The sequence below is a fragment of the Thunnus thynnus genome, chromosome 6 (assembly GCF_963924715.1).
Source record: "Thunnus thynnus chromosome 6, fThuThy2.1, whole genome shotgun sequence".
Classification (NCBI taxonomy): Eukaryota; Metazoa; Chordata; class Actinopteri; order Scombriformes; family Scombridae; genus Thunnus; species Thunnus thynnus.
In genome coordinates, this window is record NC_089522.1 from 2306272 (window position 1) to 2326935 (window position 20664).

Below are 20664 nucleotides of genomic sequence, written 5' to 3' on the forward strand. Positions count from 1 at the left end.
CTTTGCCCCTTTGGGGCTCAGGCCCTAATAACATAGATCTTTAAGTTTCAACAAATTACAGTAGCCTGGATAGTGTGACAGAAGACGTTGTGTCGTCAAAATAGTTTTAAACCAGGCCCAGCACTCCTGATTGCCGGTCCAGGCCTGGTCTACACACACACTGACTCAGTCACACACCACTCATACCTACAGCTAAATTAGACTCTCCAATTCACCAGACATGCATGTCTTTGAACTGTGAGAGGAAACCCAGTACCAAGAGGCTACATTTCTAATTTCCTTGATGGCCACTGTGAGGCTCTGCAAGCTACTAGCCCTCTAAAAAACAAAAAAAAAAAGTTATCAAGCTACAAGACACCGAAGTTGAAAACTCACATAGTACCTTACCCTTCACAAAGTGATAAAGGGATATGTAATTATATGTTTAATAATATTTGACAATATAATTTAATTTCATTCTGAAGAGTATGTTTGTTGTATGTTTGTCTTCCTGTATTTCCCTCTCAGCCAATCAGCTCAGTGATTCACCTACTCCACTCCAGAGGCTCCTCCATTAAGATCCACTTAGTGCTGACGTCATTAAGCTGCTTACTGCAGCAGGTAAATGGAGAGAGGAACTGAGAAAGATTTGTTAACATTGTTGTGGGACTAAATGATACTGCAGACATCACCATAATGACATGTTTTTGTAGAAAGTAGATTATATTGGCCAGACCAGAAGGACTGGGTTTTTTTCATAGTGTGGAAGCAGAGTTTGTGAGTGATCTGAACAGCCAACATGGAGTGCAGCGACAAGGTAACTCCTATGTGATCAATAGATGACAATGTTGTAAACTGTCTAGTTCCAGAAAAGAAGCTTGAATGGTCTACTGACAATGATGCAACTCTTGTTTTCCCAAGATGTGTGTGGCTGAAAATCAGTTACATTCTAATATACTTGCGCTGTTAGACATTGATCAAACCGAGACCATTACCAATTAAAGTTCACCAAGAGAGAGAAAAAAGTATTTCTTAAGATTATATAATTATATTTTTATTTTCCAATATGTTTCTGGTTCTGGCTCATCACCACCCACAGTTTTCTGGAAGTGTGAACATCACTCCCAAATCCATTATGCACTACACTGTGTAACAATGGTGTACAACAACAGCACCTTAAAATCAAGCATTTCTAGTCTGCATACTTTTGCAGGGGTAAAAAAAAAATCCAGAGCCTTCACTTCAGTGAGAGTAGCAGCATGAATGACCAAATTCTGTGATTCCAGCTTCTCAAATGTGAATATTTTCTGTTTTCTTTAGTCCTCTTCAATAGAAAACTGAATATCTTAAGGTTGTGGACTGTTAGTCAGGTAAAAACAAGCCATTTGAGGATGTCACCTTGGGCTATGGGAAACAGCGTCACCATTTTCTGACATTTTATAGATCAAACAACTAATTATTTACTTGAGAAAATAATCAACAGATGAATTGATAATGAAAATAATTGTTAGTTGCAGCCCTAAAGTCCTAAGTGTGAAAATTTACCATGTAAAAGCTGTTGTGGTTCTAATCCATGTAAACTGCAGGGGCCTGTTGTTTTAGAGGGGCCAGTTAGGTGAACTATGAAACTAAGCATTCATTTTAGTAGACATTATCTAAAGAAATAAACTACAAAGAAGGATGATGTGTCATTTTAACAACAAAGTTTACTTCTTCAAATCAGTATTATTGCTCTATTGTGATGTAGTACAACAAATCACATAATATTCAGTTAGTTAACTTTTCAACAACAGATTTATGTTCACATCAAAAAGTATCAATGCATTTATCAAATACATGACTTACGCACTTTTCTATATGAATGACATAAAAAGAATATTCTAAAAGCCCTACAGTATGCTATTTACTTTCCGCTTATTACTCATTATACAGCACAGATTAAAAACAAAAGAATAGTGAGAGTGGGTGAGAAATTCTCACAAAGCAACCAGACCTACTGCCTAGACACAAATCACACACCACCACTGAACAAATAAAGGCAAAACTGGAGAAATTCCAAATGATTCAAGACAGATTCTGTCCCTGCGACTATGTCTGTGTATACAACAGCTGCAGTACCCATGCAGGTCAACAACCTACAGTGGTCTACACAATATGGCATTCTGCATTTTTGCTCTGGAGTTAAATACACACAGACAAGCCCGATCGCTTTAATCTGCATTCAAATAACATGACTTTACACTCTTAAATTGTGTGCAGTGCATACGCCAAAGACCAAAGTTGTTATCTTTCGGATCTTTATCTTTTGCATCTGCATTGTGTGGCCCACTGAATATGTGCAATGGTGTTAATGTAATAGACTTCAAATTGTGATGATGTCACAGATTTTTAAATCGTTTTTCTTGGCTTGAGGAAAGTTTTATAAATATAAAGCCCCAATGCATCAAAAAATCATAATAGAGAGAGTCATAAGTGACCTTGTTTGCAGTTCAATGTGTCCTGTCAACAGTTTTACAGATGTCTCTTTTACAGTGGTGGTCTATGGGGAAAATGCTTTTTGGGCCGCAGGGGAATTTTTCACTGCAATACCGTGAGTGACTACTGGTAAAAATTGGCTTTGTGGAGCCCTATCCAGCTCTTATAATGCATCCATGGGCCAACTCGTCCCAGGGTAGTGATGTTAATATACTGCAACTTATATTATAAGGTGATTTGAACATGCAATATGAAAGTGTAAAGTTGTGTTATTTGTACACAGACAGACGCAGAGACACATTTAACCATCAGGAAAGAAAATCAGTGAGCAAAGAGAAAGACAAACAGAGAGGATGTATTAAACTCACATTATTTGCTGTCGAGGTCCACTCTCATGTCTTTCATGGAGCTGAATTATCCATAGTATCCCACTGCATTTGTTGCTGTGATTGTCATTTTCTTCATTGAGAGAACAGGTCATGAATCACCTCCCACCAGCAGTGGGCCTCACTGTGTTTTACTATACACACACCAGCTGTTTCAACCCAGAACCATGCTGTTTCACTCATTTATGAAACTCAATGTGACCACATATTTCACAAACACAATTATTAAATCATTTTTATTTCAATTACAGATCTGTTTCATATATTTGAGTCCTGGCTTGCCTTGTTTCCTCAGGGAGAGCCTCACTAGGCCTATTTAAAGTATCAAACATTAAAAGTACTAATGGTGAATACACTATATCTGTGAAATAAATATAGAGGAAGGGAAACTGATTGGATGAATGGTTGTCAAAAAAAATCAAAGGACAGACATACGTACAGTATATACAGACCGACAGAGATTTCCATTTTAGTTAGATATTTCACTAAGTTTAATGTAGCAAACAAGGAAATACCCTGCACTCCTTATTTGGAAGGTCCTGGCTCCAAATGGAAAAGATGGCGCCAAACATAAGCTGCAACTCTGGGCTTCAAATCAGCTCCAATGCAAACCAACAGGTGACGTCATACCTCGCTGCGTCCATCTGCATATACAGTCTATGGTCGGAACCAATCGTGGTCCAGTATGCAACTTACACAGGTGTGATGTGGATACTTGAAGCCTCCAGTGCACATACACAGAATGGACTTTTCAGTGAAGTAGAAGATATCTTGTGTCCAGCAGTTCAACTTTTTATATTTGAATATTCATAGATTCTGTTTTTTCAATGAGGGAGAAGGAGGAGATGTACTTTAAGAATTTTTAAGTAGTCGTTGAACTTTTTTGTGGGAAAACCATATGAGAAACAAATTATTATTCAAATCAGAGTGTGTTCATATCTCAAGGGGATATTTATGTAGCTGTACGCATTGATCAGCTGTAAAAAATAAAAAATAATGATGAAATCAAATATTGGATTGTGCTTGGATTTGTCAGATTCTCAATATAAAAATACTCAGACTTTTTGTAGAAAAATGTAAATAACAGTCACTTTAAACACTTGAAACTGACTCAGGTTTAGGGGTCTACTGACTTCTTGGGCCCCTGTGCCTGTGCCTGGTAAGTTTGTCTAGTAATTCATCCATGACTACACTCAGTAATGTGATGTGTTTTATGTGTCTGCACTGTTGTGCTGTCTTTATAACATTTATATTTGCATATCTTTGTGGAAATGATTCTTCTGCAGAGGCAGCACTCCTAACATGTAATTAAGAAGCTACAATATAGCAAGTGCAACAGTATCAGGCACACACACACACACACACACACACACACACACACACACACACACACACACACACACACACACACTATTACTGTTGCTACTTTTGTCATACATTCATAAATCTGACAGCATTGTTTAAAAAACCTACATTCAAGCAACTGAGAACACTTTTTATCTGTCATAACAGGTGACACCCCAGCTGATGTTGGCTGTGGGGACAGCTGTGATTGGCTCTCTTCAGTTTGGCTACAACACTGGTGTCATCAACGCTCCTCAGAGTGTGAGTATTTTGTTGTGTGAGAGACGAGTAAGAAAGAAGGAGGGAAAATAGACAAGAAATATTTAAAGAGAATTTGTGAGAATAATGACCGTGAAAAGAGGGAGAGCCATGCAATAACACTTATCTTATTTGATTTTATTTGTTTTTATTATATTTTATTTGATTTTATCTTATTTTATTACTTTTATCCTATTGTGTCCTTTATCGTTTTATTGTGTTCTGTTGTGCTATTTATTGTGTTTTTTATCTTGCTAAGCAGCACTTTGGAAACCTTGTGTTTGTTAAAATCGTGCTATATAAATAAAGTTGATTGGATCGGAAAATATGCACCCATGGTACTGAAAGGTATTTTAGTAAAAGTTGAATCCAGACATATATCCATAAATCCAGACGTATACTTTACTGTATGCCCTCACTACCCCTCCATTATAGAAGTGAGTTAGTTCACGTAGACCTAAAAGGTTAATCTCAAACTTTACATTTCATTGTTAAAATTATGAGAAAAAACACATGGGTTAAGGCATAGTCCCGCATAGCTTAAAATCGTATTTATAAGTACAACAGCTATATTAAAATATCTGTGGAAGCTAATGAAGCATGAAGCATGCCTCAGAGTAGAAATAAATCAGTTTAGAAAACTTTATTTATATAACTCATTTTGTACTAGACATAGGAAAACTTACACATGAATTATTCAGTTACAAATGATGAAATACTCGTTATTATGAAAGCTATAAAGACAAATATTATGCTTTTAAATGAAGTGAGTGGAGAATCCTTGCCTAATGGTCTAGAATGATGACAACGCCCTCAGTTTGACTCTGGCCAGTGACTTGTTTTTTTGCATGCTAAACTAAGTCTCTGAGTCAAGTGACAAGCTTCTGAGCTGGTCAGCCTGACAGAAATCTGCAATGACAGGGAGCAGGTTAATGAGATAATGCAGCAGTATGTTGGAGGCATGAAGGATTAAGGAGCTTAAGGTTGCCGTACAAGTTAAAGATGCTGTGCATGCAGTTGGACCACTACCTAAGCTCATAAGGTGTCCCTCTGCCAAACTGTGATTTTATTATACTGGGACATTTCATTGTGAATAGTAAATAGTTCTGTTGGGCTTATTTTATGTACTGTGTTGCTTTCTAGCGTTTTTGGTTTGTTTTGTTTTGTGGATATCAGCGGTAAAACCCAGAGCAGACTTTTGAGTTGTGTTTCTTTTATGTTTGTGAAACTGGATTGAATTGAACTGGTTTGGGATAGTGGGGAAAACAAAATAGACCCTTGAGACAGAATGGATTGAATTCTGAGACTGTGGGACGAGTTACACACTCACACACACTGAAAAACCCAAACCCTTCTCCACTCTTTATCATTACCCAGCACCCCTGTACACAACAGGACTTAATTGTTTTTCCCTTCAGTCGAGAATATATCTCAGCTTTCACTCTGGCATCCTCTATCAGCTGTGCTGGTGAGTCAGTGACACCGTGCTACTAAATCCCATGATCTCTTGAAAGTATTAGCTCAAGTTGGCTGGCTGACTCAACTGGGACTAGAAATCATGTCTGTTGCTAGGTTGTTAGTAAGGGTTGGCCTACTTGCTGGAGAAGTAAACTAGGTGTCATTACATAGGAGTCTACTGACATGAGTGATTGTTTTCTAGGAATTAATCATACCCCATGTATTTACATGGAAATTGCGATAACACTAGCAAAAAGGTTTTTTTATTTTTAGAGCAAATTGCCCCACAATATGAACATATTTTGTTTTATATTTTGTTGGTAACAGTTGTATAATCGCAATATTACACTCGAGGGTGCTTATGGATGCTGGGCTCGCAAGCACCTTGTTCCTGACTGCATCACTGTCATGCCAACAATGACGGTAAAGCACACCCTCTCTTGTAATATTGTTTAATTAACTTAAAGCTCCATCATCAGCTCTTATCAAATATAGATCTAGAATTTTTTAAAACAATATATACAATATTTAAACAATATTTGTCTCAAATCATGATATAAAGGACAGTCGAGAATGAAATGAATGTACAGCGGTATCTGTATTGTTGCTGTGGTTACAACCAGTCTAATCTAGACTGGGCTATCAGGCACATTGATTTAGAACAGCTGTCCCAAATTATGTATCAGCACAAAGACTTTATTGTCATTATCAGAGGTGGAAAATAGATTTGTCAGCTCATATATCAGGAAATGGTTAGTCTAGTGTTGATTGTGTGTGGTGTTGATTGTATAGGAATAAAATTGTGACACTGCCCATTCCTAGTCCACATCTAGAAGGATCTGAGAATGTGGAAATGAAATTGGGTATAACACTGACAAGAATCTACAGCCATGCTAGTAGCTCTGTGAGACTGTACTTTGCTAAATGCTAACGTCAGCATGCTCACAGTGACAATCATGATGATCCTTCCAATAGTTGTTGAGATATTTCAGTCTGGACCAAAATGGTGGAGCCATAGCAACTGAGCCTACTGTGTGCTGTTTTGTGATTCAGATCATTGAGAACTTCTACAATGAGACCTGGACCAGCAGGTTTTCAGAGCCCATCTCTCAGACCACTTTAACAGCTCTGTGGTCGCTCTCTGTAGCCATTTTCTCTGTGGGAGGAATGTTCGGCTCCTTCTCTGTTGGCCTCTTCGTCAACCGCTTCGGCAGGTATGACTCTTCCTGTGACCAACAACACTATTAATCACTCCTTCCAATAGACATGACAAACAGAGTGTTAATGAATACTCTTGTTATTTCTCCTAAAGGAGGAACTCCATGCTCATGACCAATGTGCTCGCTTTTATTGCTGCTGCATTTATGGGCTTCTCCAAGCTGGCTGCTTCCTGGGAGATGCTCATCATTGGACGCTTCATAGTGGGTCTCTACTCAGGCCTGTCCACTGGCTTTGTACCAATGTATGTTGAGGAAATCTCACCCACATCTCTCCGTGGAGCATTAGGCACTCTTCATCAGCTTGGTGTAGTGATCGGCATTCTCATGGCACAGGTGAGATCCTCAACCCCTCGAACCCCAACTGTCCACATCATCTCCCCCCTTTTACTAGTTATAAGACTCAACCTATAGTATATCTATCACTTTTTAACTTGACATCAAGCATTGAGTTTCCTTTGCATTATTTCATACATAAATTCTCAAACAAGGGCCAGCCAAAAAAATGTAAAAAGTGGCCAATTCTCAAAATGATAGCTGGGTGAAAAAATGTGGTGGCTGGCATAATGCACATTTCCACATCATTTGTTCCATCAGTACAAATATGCCCCAATTCATAGGGCACGAGGGGTCACTGAATGGTTTGATGAGATGACAATGATTTGAATCATATGCTTTGACCTTCGCAGTCACCAGATCTCAACCCTTTTGAACACCTATGGGAGATTTTGGATTGATGTGTTAGACAGCACTCTCCACCACCATCATCAAACCACCAAATGAGGGGATATCTTTTTGAAGAATGGTGTTCTTAGCCTTGGCATTGATTCTACAGTCTCTGAAGTCTTCTGAAGGGATCAACACCATTCTTCAAAAAGATATTCCCTCATTTGGTGTTTTGATACTCATACTCTTCATTTTCATACTCATCAAACCATTCAGTGACCCCTCGTGCCCTGTGAATTGGGACATTGTCATCCTGGAAGAGACCACTCCCATCAGGATAAAAATGTTTCATCACAGGTTAAAGGTGATGACTCAGAACAACTTTGTATTGATTTGCAGTGACCCTTCCCTCTAAGGGGACAAGTGGACCCAAACCATGCCAGCAAAATGCCCCCCACAGAATAACAGAGCCACCGGATCCCCTCACTGTAGGGGTCAACCATTCAGACCTGTACCAGTTTTTCCTTTAATTTGTCATCTGTCTGTATATGTAAAACATGTACTTTGTATGTATGTACAGACTATGTATTTTTTTTTCAAAATACACAATCTCCATTTTATTTCTATGCTTCACCCTATCTTTCCCATTGTTAACAAATGCTCCTCAGGCTATGAACAAATGTCCTGTGCTATAAGTTGGTTCCTATTAGCAACCCAAGGAAATGTCTTAATCAGAGTAATGCCTTAGTCTCATAAGTTATTGTGTGGATCTAAACCTATAAAGCAGGTCTGGACAATGTTTGGCTGCACAAGTGTTTAATGATTGATCCACCAGTTGCTCTGGCAGGACTAACCATGATAAAATTATACTGTTTATCTGACTGGACTGACATATCTGGAGGACCACAAGGGTCACGGAAAAAGTAATAAATCATTTAATTAATTAATAACTAATTGTACAATAAAAACAGGAATTCATTCATTCATTCACAAATCAATTAATTAATCCATAAATAAATAGACCAAATTACAAAGTAATTCATTATTTGATATTCTAATGGGCAATAAAATCAAATTATGAATTACTTTGTAACTTGATCTATTTATTTATGGATTAGTTAATTGATTTGCAAACTAATGAGTTCATCCCTGTTTTTATTGTACAATTAGTCATTAAGTAATTAAATTATTTATTACTATTTCTGTGACATTCCGTGAATGTTTGTTTGTTTGTTTTTACAAAACTGGTAATAAGCAAATGTACATGGTATGATAACTATCAATTTTCATACTATGGTATAACCATGAAACCGGGATACCTCTGCATCCCTAGTGCTCACCTTCAATGTCAGTTCAAACATGTGTACTTGCATTACAACTATTTTGGAGCCACGTGTGGCCGACTATGCAACTTACACAAGTGTAATGTGGAAACTTGAAGCCTCCGGTGCACATACACTGAGAATGAGCTTGACAGGGAAGTAGGACGCGTTTTGTGTCTAGCAGAAAAACTTTTGACATGAAAAATATTTGGATGTTCATGGATTCTGGATTTTTTAATGAGGGAGGAAAAACCATATCAGACACAAGTTATTAGTCGAAGCAGAGTGTTTTCATGTTCTTTAAAACATGTCTGGAGGGGTTACTTTAATTAAAAACATAATAAATGAATTATTATTTTATTACAAACAAAAATAAACAAACACCTCAAAGTAAGAAAAAATCTTTCACATTTTTATGTTCATGTGTGATTTAGTGGCTATGACTTATAATAAACACAGCATATACTCTTTCTATATGTGTAATCAGTGACCTGTGTTTTTTGTGTAGATTTTTGGGATTGAATCCATCATGGGGAACACCACCCTGTGGCCCCTCCTGTTAGGTTTCACTCTACTGCCAGCTATTGTGCAGTGTGTCCTGCTACCCTTCTGTCCTGAAAGCCCTCGATACCTCCTCATCAATTGCAATGAGGAGAGCAAAGCCCATAGCGGTGAGACACACATACATACAGAAATACACATTTCACAAAACACACAATAAGAAACAATGTGACATTGACAAGAGTAAATAATGTTCACAGTGATCCTAACTCAAATTATTAATAATGTGGTACATATCGTACATAGAAAGTGCATTTGAAGGGGATCTTTCGATAGCCTGTATGAACAGGAGGACTGATTACAGCAAGGAAAACCTCTTTCAGTGGTCATATGGGCCCCTGACTGTTATTTTAAGACACACTTGAAAAATTGTGAACCTGTCCTTTAATACCTCATCTTTTGACTATCCTACTAAACCTATCTGGCACCACTAATTTCAAAACCCTAGCGAAGACAGTGTGTGACAGCTTCATTTCCACATTGACATAGATGTGACTTGTCTTCCAGTGTTAATGAAGCTGCGAGGCACTGACGAGGTAAACGAGGACATGCAGGAGATGAGGGAGGAGAGCCAGAAGATGATGAGGGAGAAGAAAGTGACCATACTTGAGCTGTTCCGGTCTCCCAACTACCGCCAGCCCATCTTTGTTGCCATCATGCTGCATCTCTCACAGCAGCTGTCTGGAATCAACGCTGTAAGTCAAAGGACCAGAGGGACACAACGTACAATCTAATGAATCTTTTTTATTATTGGTCACATGTGTGGGTCAATACTGAGTCCACATCTTCAAAACTCTTCACACAGTCAACTTTACCAACACATTGCTGTGCACAGCAGGTCATTTTACACACAAAAGCAAATCTCTGAAGTATTAATTCACTTTGTGATCTCCAATTTTGTTATTGTGGATATGTATTTTGATTGTTGATAGTTTAAGAAATATGTATATTGTATAAATACAGTAAGATTTATCCCTCTCTAAAGAACATACTACAGTGCATTCTACAGGAACGAGTCATAGAAATACAGCAGGGAAGCTTTCAGTGGGCTTTATTTCTGACACTTTGTCTTGTTTTTTGATTGAATATAGATTTATTTCAGTGTGGTTATGATTTAGCAGATTGCTGTCTGTATGAATATATGTTAGTGTTTGAACATAAACTGATGATGAAGTGAGGATGTAAACTTGTAAAATGTGCTGTAGATCCACAGAGTTTGCTGTTAATTTGTGTTTGAGTGAAAAAGTATTCAGGAAATTTGAAGGCTGTAGTCACTGAATGCTTTTTGTGTGAAAACAATGCAAATGTGTCACAGTTGGGTCCATAATTGTTGACTGTGTGAAACTGTAAGATATATACAGCTGCACCATTCTTGCACCATATTTTTTTAAATGGTAGCTCAAATGTGTAATGTGGAAAGTGTTGCTATCACCAACTCTCAGCTTGACATGATATTATAGAATATAATATAATGCATGAGTAATATATTCATTAGGTAGACACAATCATTATTCAGTATGAATGCTAATGATGCTGGATGTGTAAATAGAAAACATCTTAGCTGCCCCCAAGTGGCCAAAAAAGAGACTGTCCAGCTTCTGTTCCTTATGTTACTTCATGCTCTGCAGGTGTTTTACTACTCCACTGGGATCTTTGAGAGAGCAGGTGTGCCCCAGCCTGTCTATGCAACAATTGGAGCAGGGGTGGTCAACACTGCCTTCACTGTGGTTTCTGTAAGTCACAAAAAGGAAATCATTTTTAAAGAAATAAACAAAAAGTCTTTGGTTCCAGGATGTTCGGAACATGTTTCTCCCTGTCTGTGCAGTTGTTTATTGTGGAGCGTGTAGGTAGAAGACCACTCCAGCTTACTGGATTGATGGGAATGGCATTTTCAGCAGTTCTTCTAACTGTGGCCATGGCATTGTTGGTAAGTGTATGATGATGCCAACCATGAATATTTAACATGTATAGTGATTGCTGTTACTATGTGACATGTTATATGATTAAAAGTGTCATTATAACAACATAACATAACATAACATGCATTTTAAATGTGATACATCACCTTTACTATTTTCCAAAATATGGAATAAAAATAAAACATGATTCAAAATGATGTAGTTATTTTTATTTGTAGTGATTTATTGTGTATAAATTTAGATTTTCTGTGTGATACTGTAGCTGTACAACATTTAAATGATGTGAGTGAAAGCATCCCTGGTGTGCTGTTTTCCTCAGGACCAGCTCAGATGGATGTCTTATGTCAGCATTGTGGCCATCTTCAGCTTTGTAGCCTTCTTTGAAATTGGCCCTGGCCCCATTCCCTGGTTTATTGTGGCCGAGCTCTTCAGCCAGGGGCCCCGGCCCGCAGCCATCGCAGTTGCTGGCTTCTCCAACTGGTCTGCCAACTTCTTAGTGGGCATGGGTTTTCAGTATGTTGAGGTAAGGCAGCCTTTAATTTAAAATCAGAATAGCATTGTGCCATTCAGTCACAAACACCATCAACCTTCCAAACTGTTGCTCGACTAATCATTTAAAACAAACTATGTTTTGCCTTTAATTTCCCTGCAGCAACTGTGTGGCCCCTACGTCTTCATCATCTTCACCGTCCTGCTGCTGGGCTTCTTCGTCTTCACCTATTTCAAGGTGCCAGAGACCAAGGGTCGCACCTTTGACGAGATCGCAGCGGGCTTCCAACAGTTGGCTGGTCGCGGTGCTGACAAGTACTCAGCACCTGAAGAGTTCAGCACCCTCAGGGGGGACGATCTCGACCTTTGAAACCTGTTTCAAATATCCCATAAACTAACGTTAGGGATAGTACCACTCATGGGATTTAGTCTTTACACAGACTACTGAGAACATCACTGTTAGTCACTATGGGCTCAGTTTGGAGCCTAAGAAGTCTGTTTTCAGCACTTTCTATGCTGCTAAAAACGGCATCTTATGGGTTAAATAATTGAGTGAAGGAGAAGCAGGATGTGCTGCAGCAGGAGAACAGGGTGTGTTTGCAATGTAGATATTTGAAGTTATACTCTTGTAATATTCTTATTTAAAAGAGAAAATTTAAAAATTCAACCTATGCTCTTAAATTGTTACCTCTCTTATGTGTAGCTTGGTGGTCTGAGCAGTCATTATGAAAACAAAGTCATCATCCGCCAGGCACGACTGCATCATGTTCTGGCTTCACTGCGGTTTTGTTCCATCCTTCGCACAGTGTCATAACCCACAAGGAGTGCACCAGAGCATTTTGTTTTTTGAGAGAAGAGAGCCGCCCCTCTACCTGGACAGGAAGCCAGGTACCAGGGCAGTCATGGCAGCAGTGGTGTCATAAAATCTTGCAATTTTCCATTTCCAAGATGAACCTCTCATTGTCCATGGTGAGAAGTATCCTCTGACTGGTTGACTTCTGGTCTAGTGCCACCGGTTATAATGTAATGTTGATGTAGTGATGTGATATATGATAGGGAGTCTGCACAGGGTATTTTATTTTGAAAATTGCCCGGACACTCTATGCCATTCCTGTGCTGACTCTGTGTAGCTTGACGTGGCATCTATCATAAATAGACTAAGCTCGTATGTTTAGTGGAGCAGAAAGCAACTGTTAACCGGACACCTCAAACTGCAAACAATGTCAGTTATGACTCTTTCATTTATGAACTTTTGATCCATGGAGGTTTTATATTTGTAAACCTTTCCTCGAGCCAAGGAAAGCGATTTAAAAGTCTGTGACGTCATCACAATGTAAAGTCTATGGGCTGAGCGGGAACTCGGGGAAACACTACTGCGCATATTCAGTGGGCCGCACAACGCGGAAGCAAACCCAGAAGCCAGGAACTTTTTTTGGCATATGTGCCAGCCGAGCAATTCCCATAGGACTGAATGGGCGCCATTTTTGTCCAGTGTCCAGCTCTTATAATAAATCCATGCTGTGTCACAACAGGTGTTCTGTTGATATGTGCTACCTATCGAGATGTGCTACTTTGCGGTTCTGCGCATATGCACACATGCACATGACCCACAATCTTGGGCTCTGTTTCCACGTCCATAAATCTATGCAACCTTTCTGTTGTGCATGCTGTTGAGACTTTATACACATTTATACATTTACGTATACTATATATGTGTGAATACTTGGTAAAATGTATTTGGTAATTTTAATGTATATGGTAGAGACATTTCCTAATACAGTATATTCTGAATGTCCTGACAAGCAACTCAAAATCTTTTTCATAACTTTTTATCTAGCTGGAATTTAAAATATAATGGGTTTTATCTCTCCACATAAAATTAAAATTTATAAAATTAGCACATTTACTGTCTTCGGGGTAATAATAATAAAGATGTGATGAATGGATAGATTCTGCTATTCATTCGCGCTATGGTAGCATTTTGTGACAAGTCAGCATAAATCGTCAGAACACCGGAACACAACGCAGACACGCCCCGTGCTCCCTCCGGTGAACACGATGTTATAATGTCCATTGGTGCTCCCTAGTGGTGTAATTGAGTGAGGAAAGTGAGAATGCATTTAATGAGTTTTCCTCTCTCTTTAGACATGAGCACAATAATAGTGCCAGCAGGTAGCTCTTGTGCAGAGAAAGTTTGAAACAATAGTCTAACTACCTTGATTAAAATAGAAAACTAGTAACAATAATTGAGGAGAGGTTTTGAAAGCTGAAAGAGAAGTTATACAACAGCCACGGAGCTGCAAATGGCATGTATTGAATATCAAATGTTGATGTACTGTAGCTAATTTTCATCTACAGTCCCTTTGGCAGGTCACAATTAAAATATATAACAGCACAATAACAATCAGTACAAAGCAAAAAACACACAGGACACATAATACAAAATACAAAGCTACACACATTAGCACATCACATACACCCACAATGTCAACTAGAAATTAATAATGTAAGCTTGTCAAATTAAAAGCAAGATTATTTGTGTTCATGAGAAGACAATGAGATGAAATTTAGAGTCAGTGGTTACAGAGCTGAGTAGTTTTTAGCAGATTTTTTAATTTGGTCTTGACCGTACTGATGGAACTTCAGCTCTTCATATCATCAGGTAGGGCATTCCACTGAGTTGTGGCTTTCACAGAGAAAGCTGATTGCCCAAATGCAGTGCAACGAAATGGTATGGTACAATCTTGTATAGAGGATATTCTGGAGGATCTAGTAGAACTTACTGAGCGAGTACACACAAAGTCACGTAGTGGAGGAGGGGCCAAACCATTTAAAATTTTATAAACTAGGCACAAATTTGAGAATAATCTAAAATTCTCAAAGCTCAGTAAAAATGTATTTCTCCAGTACCCCACAGTGATGGAAATGCATTGGCTTTTTGTCCAGAGTTTTTAGAGTTTGTTTGTAAAAGGACCCAAGAAATCTGTTTCTCCAACCTGCCCCCAACATGTGATGCAATAAGACATATGGGAAAGAATAATAGCACGCATAAATATCTTGGCTGCGTCCAAAGAGAGACAGTTTCTAATATGTCTAAAATTTGCAATGCTGAACTTTATGATTTTAACCATTTTTTTTAACATGTTTCTTAAAGTTCAAATTTGGATCTAGTGTCACACCAAGATATTTAAAATCAGTGACTATGTCAGTTCTTTCACCTTTGATGAGAATATCAGCGTTAGGAGGTTGTACCATAGTTTTTGAGAAAAACATACCCTTTGTCTTGTTAACATTTAGACTCAGACATGATTGATCAAGCCAATGTGTGATCCTTTCCAATGCAATTGTTAGCTTAGCAGCAGCTAACTCAGCTGTTTTTGCATGTGTGTACACAACAGTGTCATCTGCATACATTTCCAGTTCTACATCATGACACGGTTGAGGAAGATCATTAATATATAGGCTTGATAATAGGGGACCTAACACTGACCCTTGAAGACACCCATTGTGCACTTAATGTTACTGGACCATGCATCACAAACTTTAATACATTGGGCCCTATTTTAACGATGTAAAGCGCACAGTCTGAAGTGCATGGCGCAAGTGCATTTGGGGTGTGTCCAAATTCACTTTTGCTATTTTAACGGTGGAAAAATGGTCACTGCGCCAAGTACATGGTTCAAAGGGGTTGTCCATAGTCGCCTAATTAATCATGTGTTTTGGGCGTAAAATGCAATAAACCAATCAGAGTGTCATCTCCCATTCCCTTTAAAAGCCATGTGCGCTTGCACCTTGGCAGATTGCTATTATGATGGCGCATTTGCCAAGTAGTAAGAAGGACTGTTCTCTGCAGAGGAAACAGATCTGCTAATGTGCAAAGTGAAAGCACACAATCCATAACAAGCACACTGGCTGCTCCTGGATCCTCCCGTGGCCCCAGACCACCAGTTTAAGGTCCTGTTCATTAATTTGTTGCAAATGTATTTTTGTTTGATTTTTGAAAAGGTTTTTTTTTTTAATTACAGCTTTGGTTTCTTTAAATTCATTTTGTTCAGTCATGGATTAACAGATAAAACCAGCAGGGTTTTAATTGCTGAAAGTATGGAAACCTGATCACTTTACTCTCAAAAATGGTAAAGAATATTTGTTAAATATTGTTCAAAACTTAAATCATTAATTTTAATCATGTAATGAATCATTAAACACAGTTATCAGGATTTGTTCAGCTCTCCATGGTGCTAATCCTGCTGCTGGCAGCAGCTAGAAGCTGTGCAGATTTATTTCCTTCTTTAATTTAATCATTGTTTTCACTTTATTTCCTCATGTGTCCCTCATGTCCTCATGTATTAATGTAGCAGGAAAGTCGATCTGTGTCTGATCTGTTCTTGTCCATCTGTTTAAATACCTACATGTATTGCCACAATTTGGTCAAATAATTAGATAAATTTATCCGTCATTACTGCGATTAGTTCATTCTGATGAATATCATGACCAAGCATTATGACATGTATTTTTTTAAATATGTTGATGTACACAATAATAATCTTTCACATTGTAATCCTTTTATTTGTCATCTTTTGCATGTTTGGGCACTGCTGCACATCCGTGTGTGTGTAAGAAGCAGAGTGCACACGCGTTGTGCCTATGTAGCCGCATAGTACTATCTTGATAATGCGCCCTTAAAATAATAACAGTGAAACACTGCACTATTGACTTCAGACCAGGTTTTTGTTGGTCAATAGTGCAATCGCTCTCTGCTGCCTCAAGATAGCAATGCTCCAACAATGCGCTTGACCACACCTCATTTTAAGACCAACACACCCATGGGCACTCTGATGGGTGCAGGTGCGTGCAAAAATGGGAAAATGACTACTGTGTCGGTCCTAACCTAACTAAGACACTTGCCTCGCGCTTGGAGCCATTTTTCACCGGGTGTAAGATAGGGCCCATTGTATCCTATTAGATAAATATGAAGACATCCATGCCAGTGCTCTAGATGAGAAGTTATATTTGGAGAGTTTTGATATTAAAACATCATTATCAACTGTGTCGAATGCTTTACGCAGATCTAAAAATACAGCACCAACTACTCCTCCTGTATCAAGTCTTAATTTAATTTGCGCTATTAAGTGCAAGGTAGCAGTTTTGGTGGAATGATTTGCTCTAAAGCCAAATTGCATACAATATAGACCAAAATTGCTTGTGTTAAGAAATGTTGTCAGTTGTTCAATGACAACTTTCTCAGCAACCTTTGAGAGTACTGGCAGTATACTTATTGGTCTGTAGTTACTGGCTTCAAGGCGGTCTCCAGATTTAAAAATAGGTGTGACAATGGCACATTTCCAGTAATCAGGAAAGGAGCTGTGTTTAAAAGACAAGTTAATTAAATGAGCAATGGGGGGAGTTAAAATATCTTTGTGAGATTTAACAACCTTGGTGTCAAATTGGAAAGCGTCTCTACTTTTGGAGCTTTTTATGGAGCTGATGATTTTGTTTACTTGTAACTCATTAGTCTCTAGCAGCTCGAAAACCTAGTTTGTAGCATCTATATGAACAAAATCCAGTTTCCTTTTCATAAATTATTTTCCTAACTCATATACAGACTCAAGAAAAAAATTATTAAAGACAGAAGCAACAGTAAGATGGTCTTCAATTAACTTTCCCTGTACTTTGACTGTACTTTAAGCTAATCCCCTTAACTGCTAGCTAAACAACAAATTAGCATTATTGTTGTTGCTAAACTTGAGAATTTGTTGCTTTATTATATGTTGGAAAAAAAAACAGGATGAGCTAATAACCTGATGAAGCTACCGATGGTATGGTTTCACTTGAAATTGTTGAATATTGTGCATTTAGAAAAAATGTTAAGTTAGATGTTGGTTAATTCAGCTACAAGTAGAAACAATCAATGTTTTATATATTTTCTGTCCTTTTGTTGTAACTTATGTTCTCGGTAAGCTAGTCCCTTAAGCTGGACAAATACAATTAATTTCTAGACTAAAATGTGTAAATGAAACGTAATTTAAATGTATTGTTATTGAGAAATGAGTAGTATGTAAGGATACTATGTATTGGTGTCCTGAGAAGAAACACAAGTGAACTGTTGATATGGACAACTGAGTGCTTACTCTGCATGTTTTGAGCAGGCTGTTTTTTTGTTGAGACTATACTACAGACAGAACTATGCTGCTTAAGTCGCCGTCATTCCACTGCCTCATGGTCTCCATCTCCATCATCACCATCTTCTCACCACTCTCTGGATCTTCACCACCATCATCATCTTCAGTCCTCATCTCCACTACTCATCAGATTCAACCTTCTTCATCTTCTCCATCCTCTTGGAAGGCAAGTTTTCCTTGCTAAGAGTGGCGGTAGGAACTCTAGTGCACTCAAACTCATGAAACAGGGCTGGACAAACATAAAGACTGATTTCATATTCCCTTTGACTTTTTCTACAAAGGGTATAAACTTTCATTCTGAGACCTCGTTTTTATTTTTTTGTTGTGTGAGAGCTGCGAAGCAGCTTGCACACTATGTTATCTTCGCTCTTTATTATTATTTTGTGAGAGCTGCGCAACATGGCCTGATGCACTTAATGGACCATAACTCTTCAATGCTGAACTGGATTGACACCGAATTTGGGAATCTTTTACAAACAATGACAGTGCACTAGTGTGTAAAATTTAATACAATTCTACCCACAGAGGGCGCTACTGTAATATTATAACATATAATATTTACAGTTCTGTTGTCTTTAATGAAATGAAAGTTGGTACACAAGTTCTCCAAGTCAATGTGCATGACATGTTGAAACATGGCACCAATAGTCCCCACCTTGTGGCCATTAGTGAAACACCAACAAACTAGTAATTAAGTTCCATATCTTTTAAATATATTGTTCCATGGTGACCAAATCCAGCAGAATTGAATAGATGTGGATGCTGAACAAGACTGTAGCATTTGACAAAATTTCACCTGTAGGCAGCACAACAAGATTTTGATTAAAAAAAATTACTGCTGGGAGCAGCAGCTTGCATTGGCAGTAGCAGTAGCAACAGCTAGCAGTTCGCAGCTCTCACACGAAATTTCTTTAGAAATTGTAGGATTTTCTAGTCATTATTATTGTGTGATTCGCACACTATGTCATCTTCTATGTTATCTTCACTCTTTATTATCATTGTATGAGAGCTGCAATGCAGCTCAATCACTGTGTTATCTTCGCTCTTTATTGTGTGAGAGCTGGAAAGCAGCTCGCACACTACTACTTATCTTCAGTCTTTATTAATTATTAGTGAGAATGCTGAAAGCATTCAAACTATTGTTATCCAAATCTATATTTATTATTATTATTATTATTAGTGTGAATGCTGAAATCACCATTGTTATCCAAATCTTTATTAGTGTGAATGCTGAAATGCTGAATGCTGAACATCAAAATGTCCAGCTCTTTAAGGACATTCATGCTATTACTTTTCATCTTTCTAGCATATTCCATGGATTTTTTATATATTTTTAAAATATTAAAATTTATAACGGAAAGTCTATGGGAGGAATGTCTGAAAGCTAATATCTGGAAAACTAAAAAGTGCTAAACTATTCATATCTGACGTACAGGTCCGCCATTTTGGATTTTTTGATAAACACATGTTTTGCTTCTGTTGGCACATATTTCATCTAATCTTCACCAAACTTGGCACATACCATATTTAGAGGACCTATACAAAACTTGTTCATTTGTTTTTTGATATCACTTATGGTTTGTTTGTTATTGGTTATCAAAGTTTTGAAGGAGGGGCCTAACGCACTTAATGTGGGAATGTTGTACACAAGGTGACATTACAGAAGTGTGTAACATTTCATAAAATTCTGACCACAGGGGGCGCTAAAGTAACTTTATAACATGATATTTCTGCAATTCGGGTGTCTTTTATGAAATGAAACTTGGTATACAAGTTTCCATGAGAATCTGCATGATATACTGAATCATGGCACCAATAGCCCCACCCTGTGGTCATAAATAACACACCACCATACTACTTAACTGCCAAATATCTTAAATGTAACATGCCATGGTAATCAAATTTTATTTGTACAGATGGTGATCTTGAACAGGTCTTTAGTATTTTCAGCAATGCTTTATGATTTATTCCAGTTTTCAGCATTCACACGCATTTTCTGCAGGAAATGCATTTCTAGATTTGTTATCCAAATCTTTATTTATTGTGTGAAAGCAATCTCAGCAGCTCATTTTCTGAAATGTAACGTTTCAGTGATTTTATATAATTTTGTAAAACATTAAAATTTATAATGGTCTATGGGACGAACTGTCCAACTGAGTTTGAGCCTTTGTCACTTTCACTCAACTGCTCGGATGTCCCTTACCCCGGGATTCCACCGGGCTCTGACGCCGTTTTGCTCCATCCTCTGCACAGTGCCCTATTCCACCGGGAGCGTGTCAGAAGCAGAGCGTCTTAACAGCAGGGAAGCCATCCACGGTTTAAAGTCAGTTGCACTCCTACTACAGTAATTACAGCAGCCTAGTCAAAGCTTATAGAGTGCCTTATAGCTACTGTAATTACTGCAGTAGCAG

At 38.1% G+C, this 20664-nt stretch overlaps 1 protein-coding gene across 1 annotated transcript; it reads left to right on the plus strand.

Annotated features, from left to right (window-relative positions):
• Nucleotides 1-649: 649 nt before the first annotated feature.
• LOC137183986 (solute carrier family 2, facilitated glucose transporter member 1-like) lies at nucleotides 650-19053 on the plus strand. The gene is made up of 10 exons (XM_067591252.1): nucleotides 650-796; nucleotides 4353-4445; nucleotides 6954-7114; nucleotides 7213-7453; nucleotides 9614-9776; nucleotides 10174-10361; nucleotides 11295-11399; nucleotides 11492-11593; nucleotides 11905-12108; nucleotides 12238-19053. Exons 1-10 carry the CDS (start codon nucleotides 779-781, stop codon nucleotides 12442-12444), a joined length of 1482 nt encoding a protein of 493 aa, XP_067447353.1. The 5' UTR covers nucleotides 650-778; the 3' UTR covers nucleotides 12445-19053.
• Nucleotides 19054-20664: the final 1611 nt, after the last annotated feature.

Excerpts from the sequence above, each read along its gene's own strand:
- LOC137183986 (XM_067591252.1), top strand. Across the intron at positions 9,777-10,173 it reads GGAGAGCAAAGCCCATAGCG|TGTTAATGAAGCTGCGAGGC; the intron begins GTGAGACACACA and ends CTTGTCTTCCAG. Across the intron at positions 12,109-12,237 it reads TGGGTTTTCAGTATGTTGAG|CAACTGTGTGGCCCCTACGT; the intron begins GTAAGGCAGCCT and ends ATTTCCCTGCAG.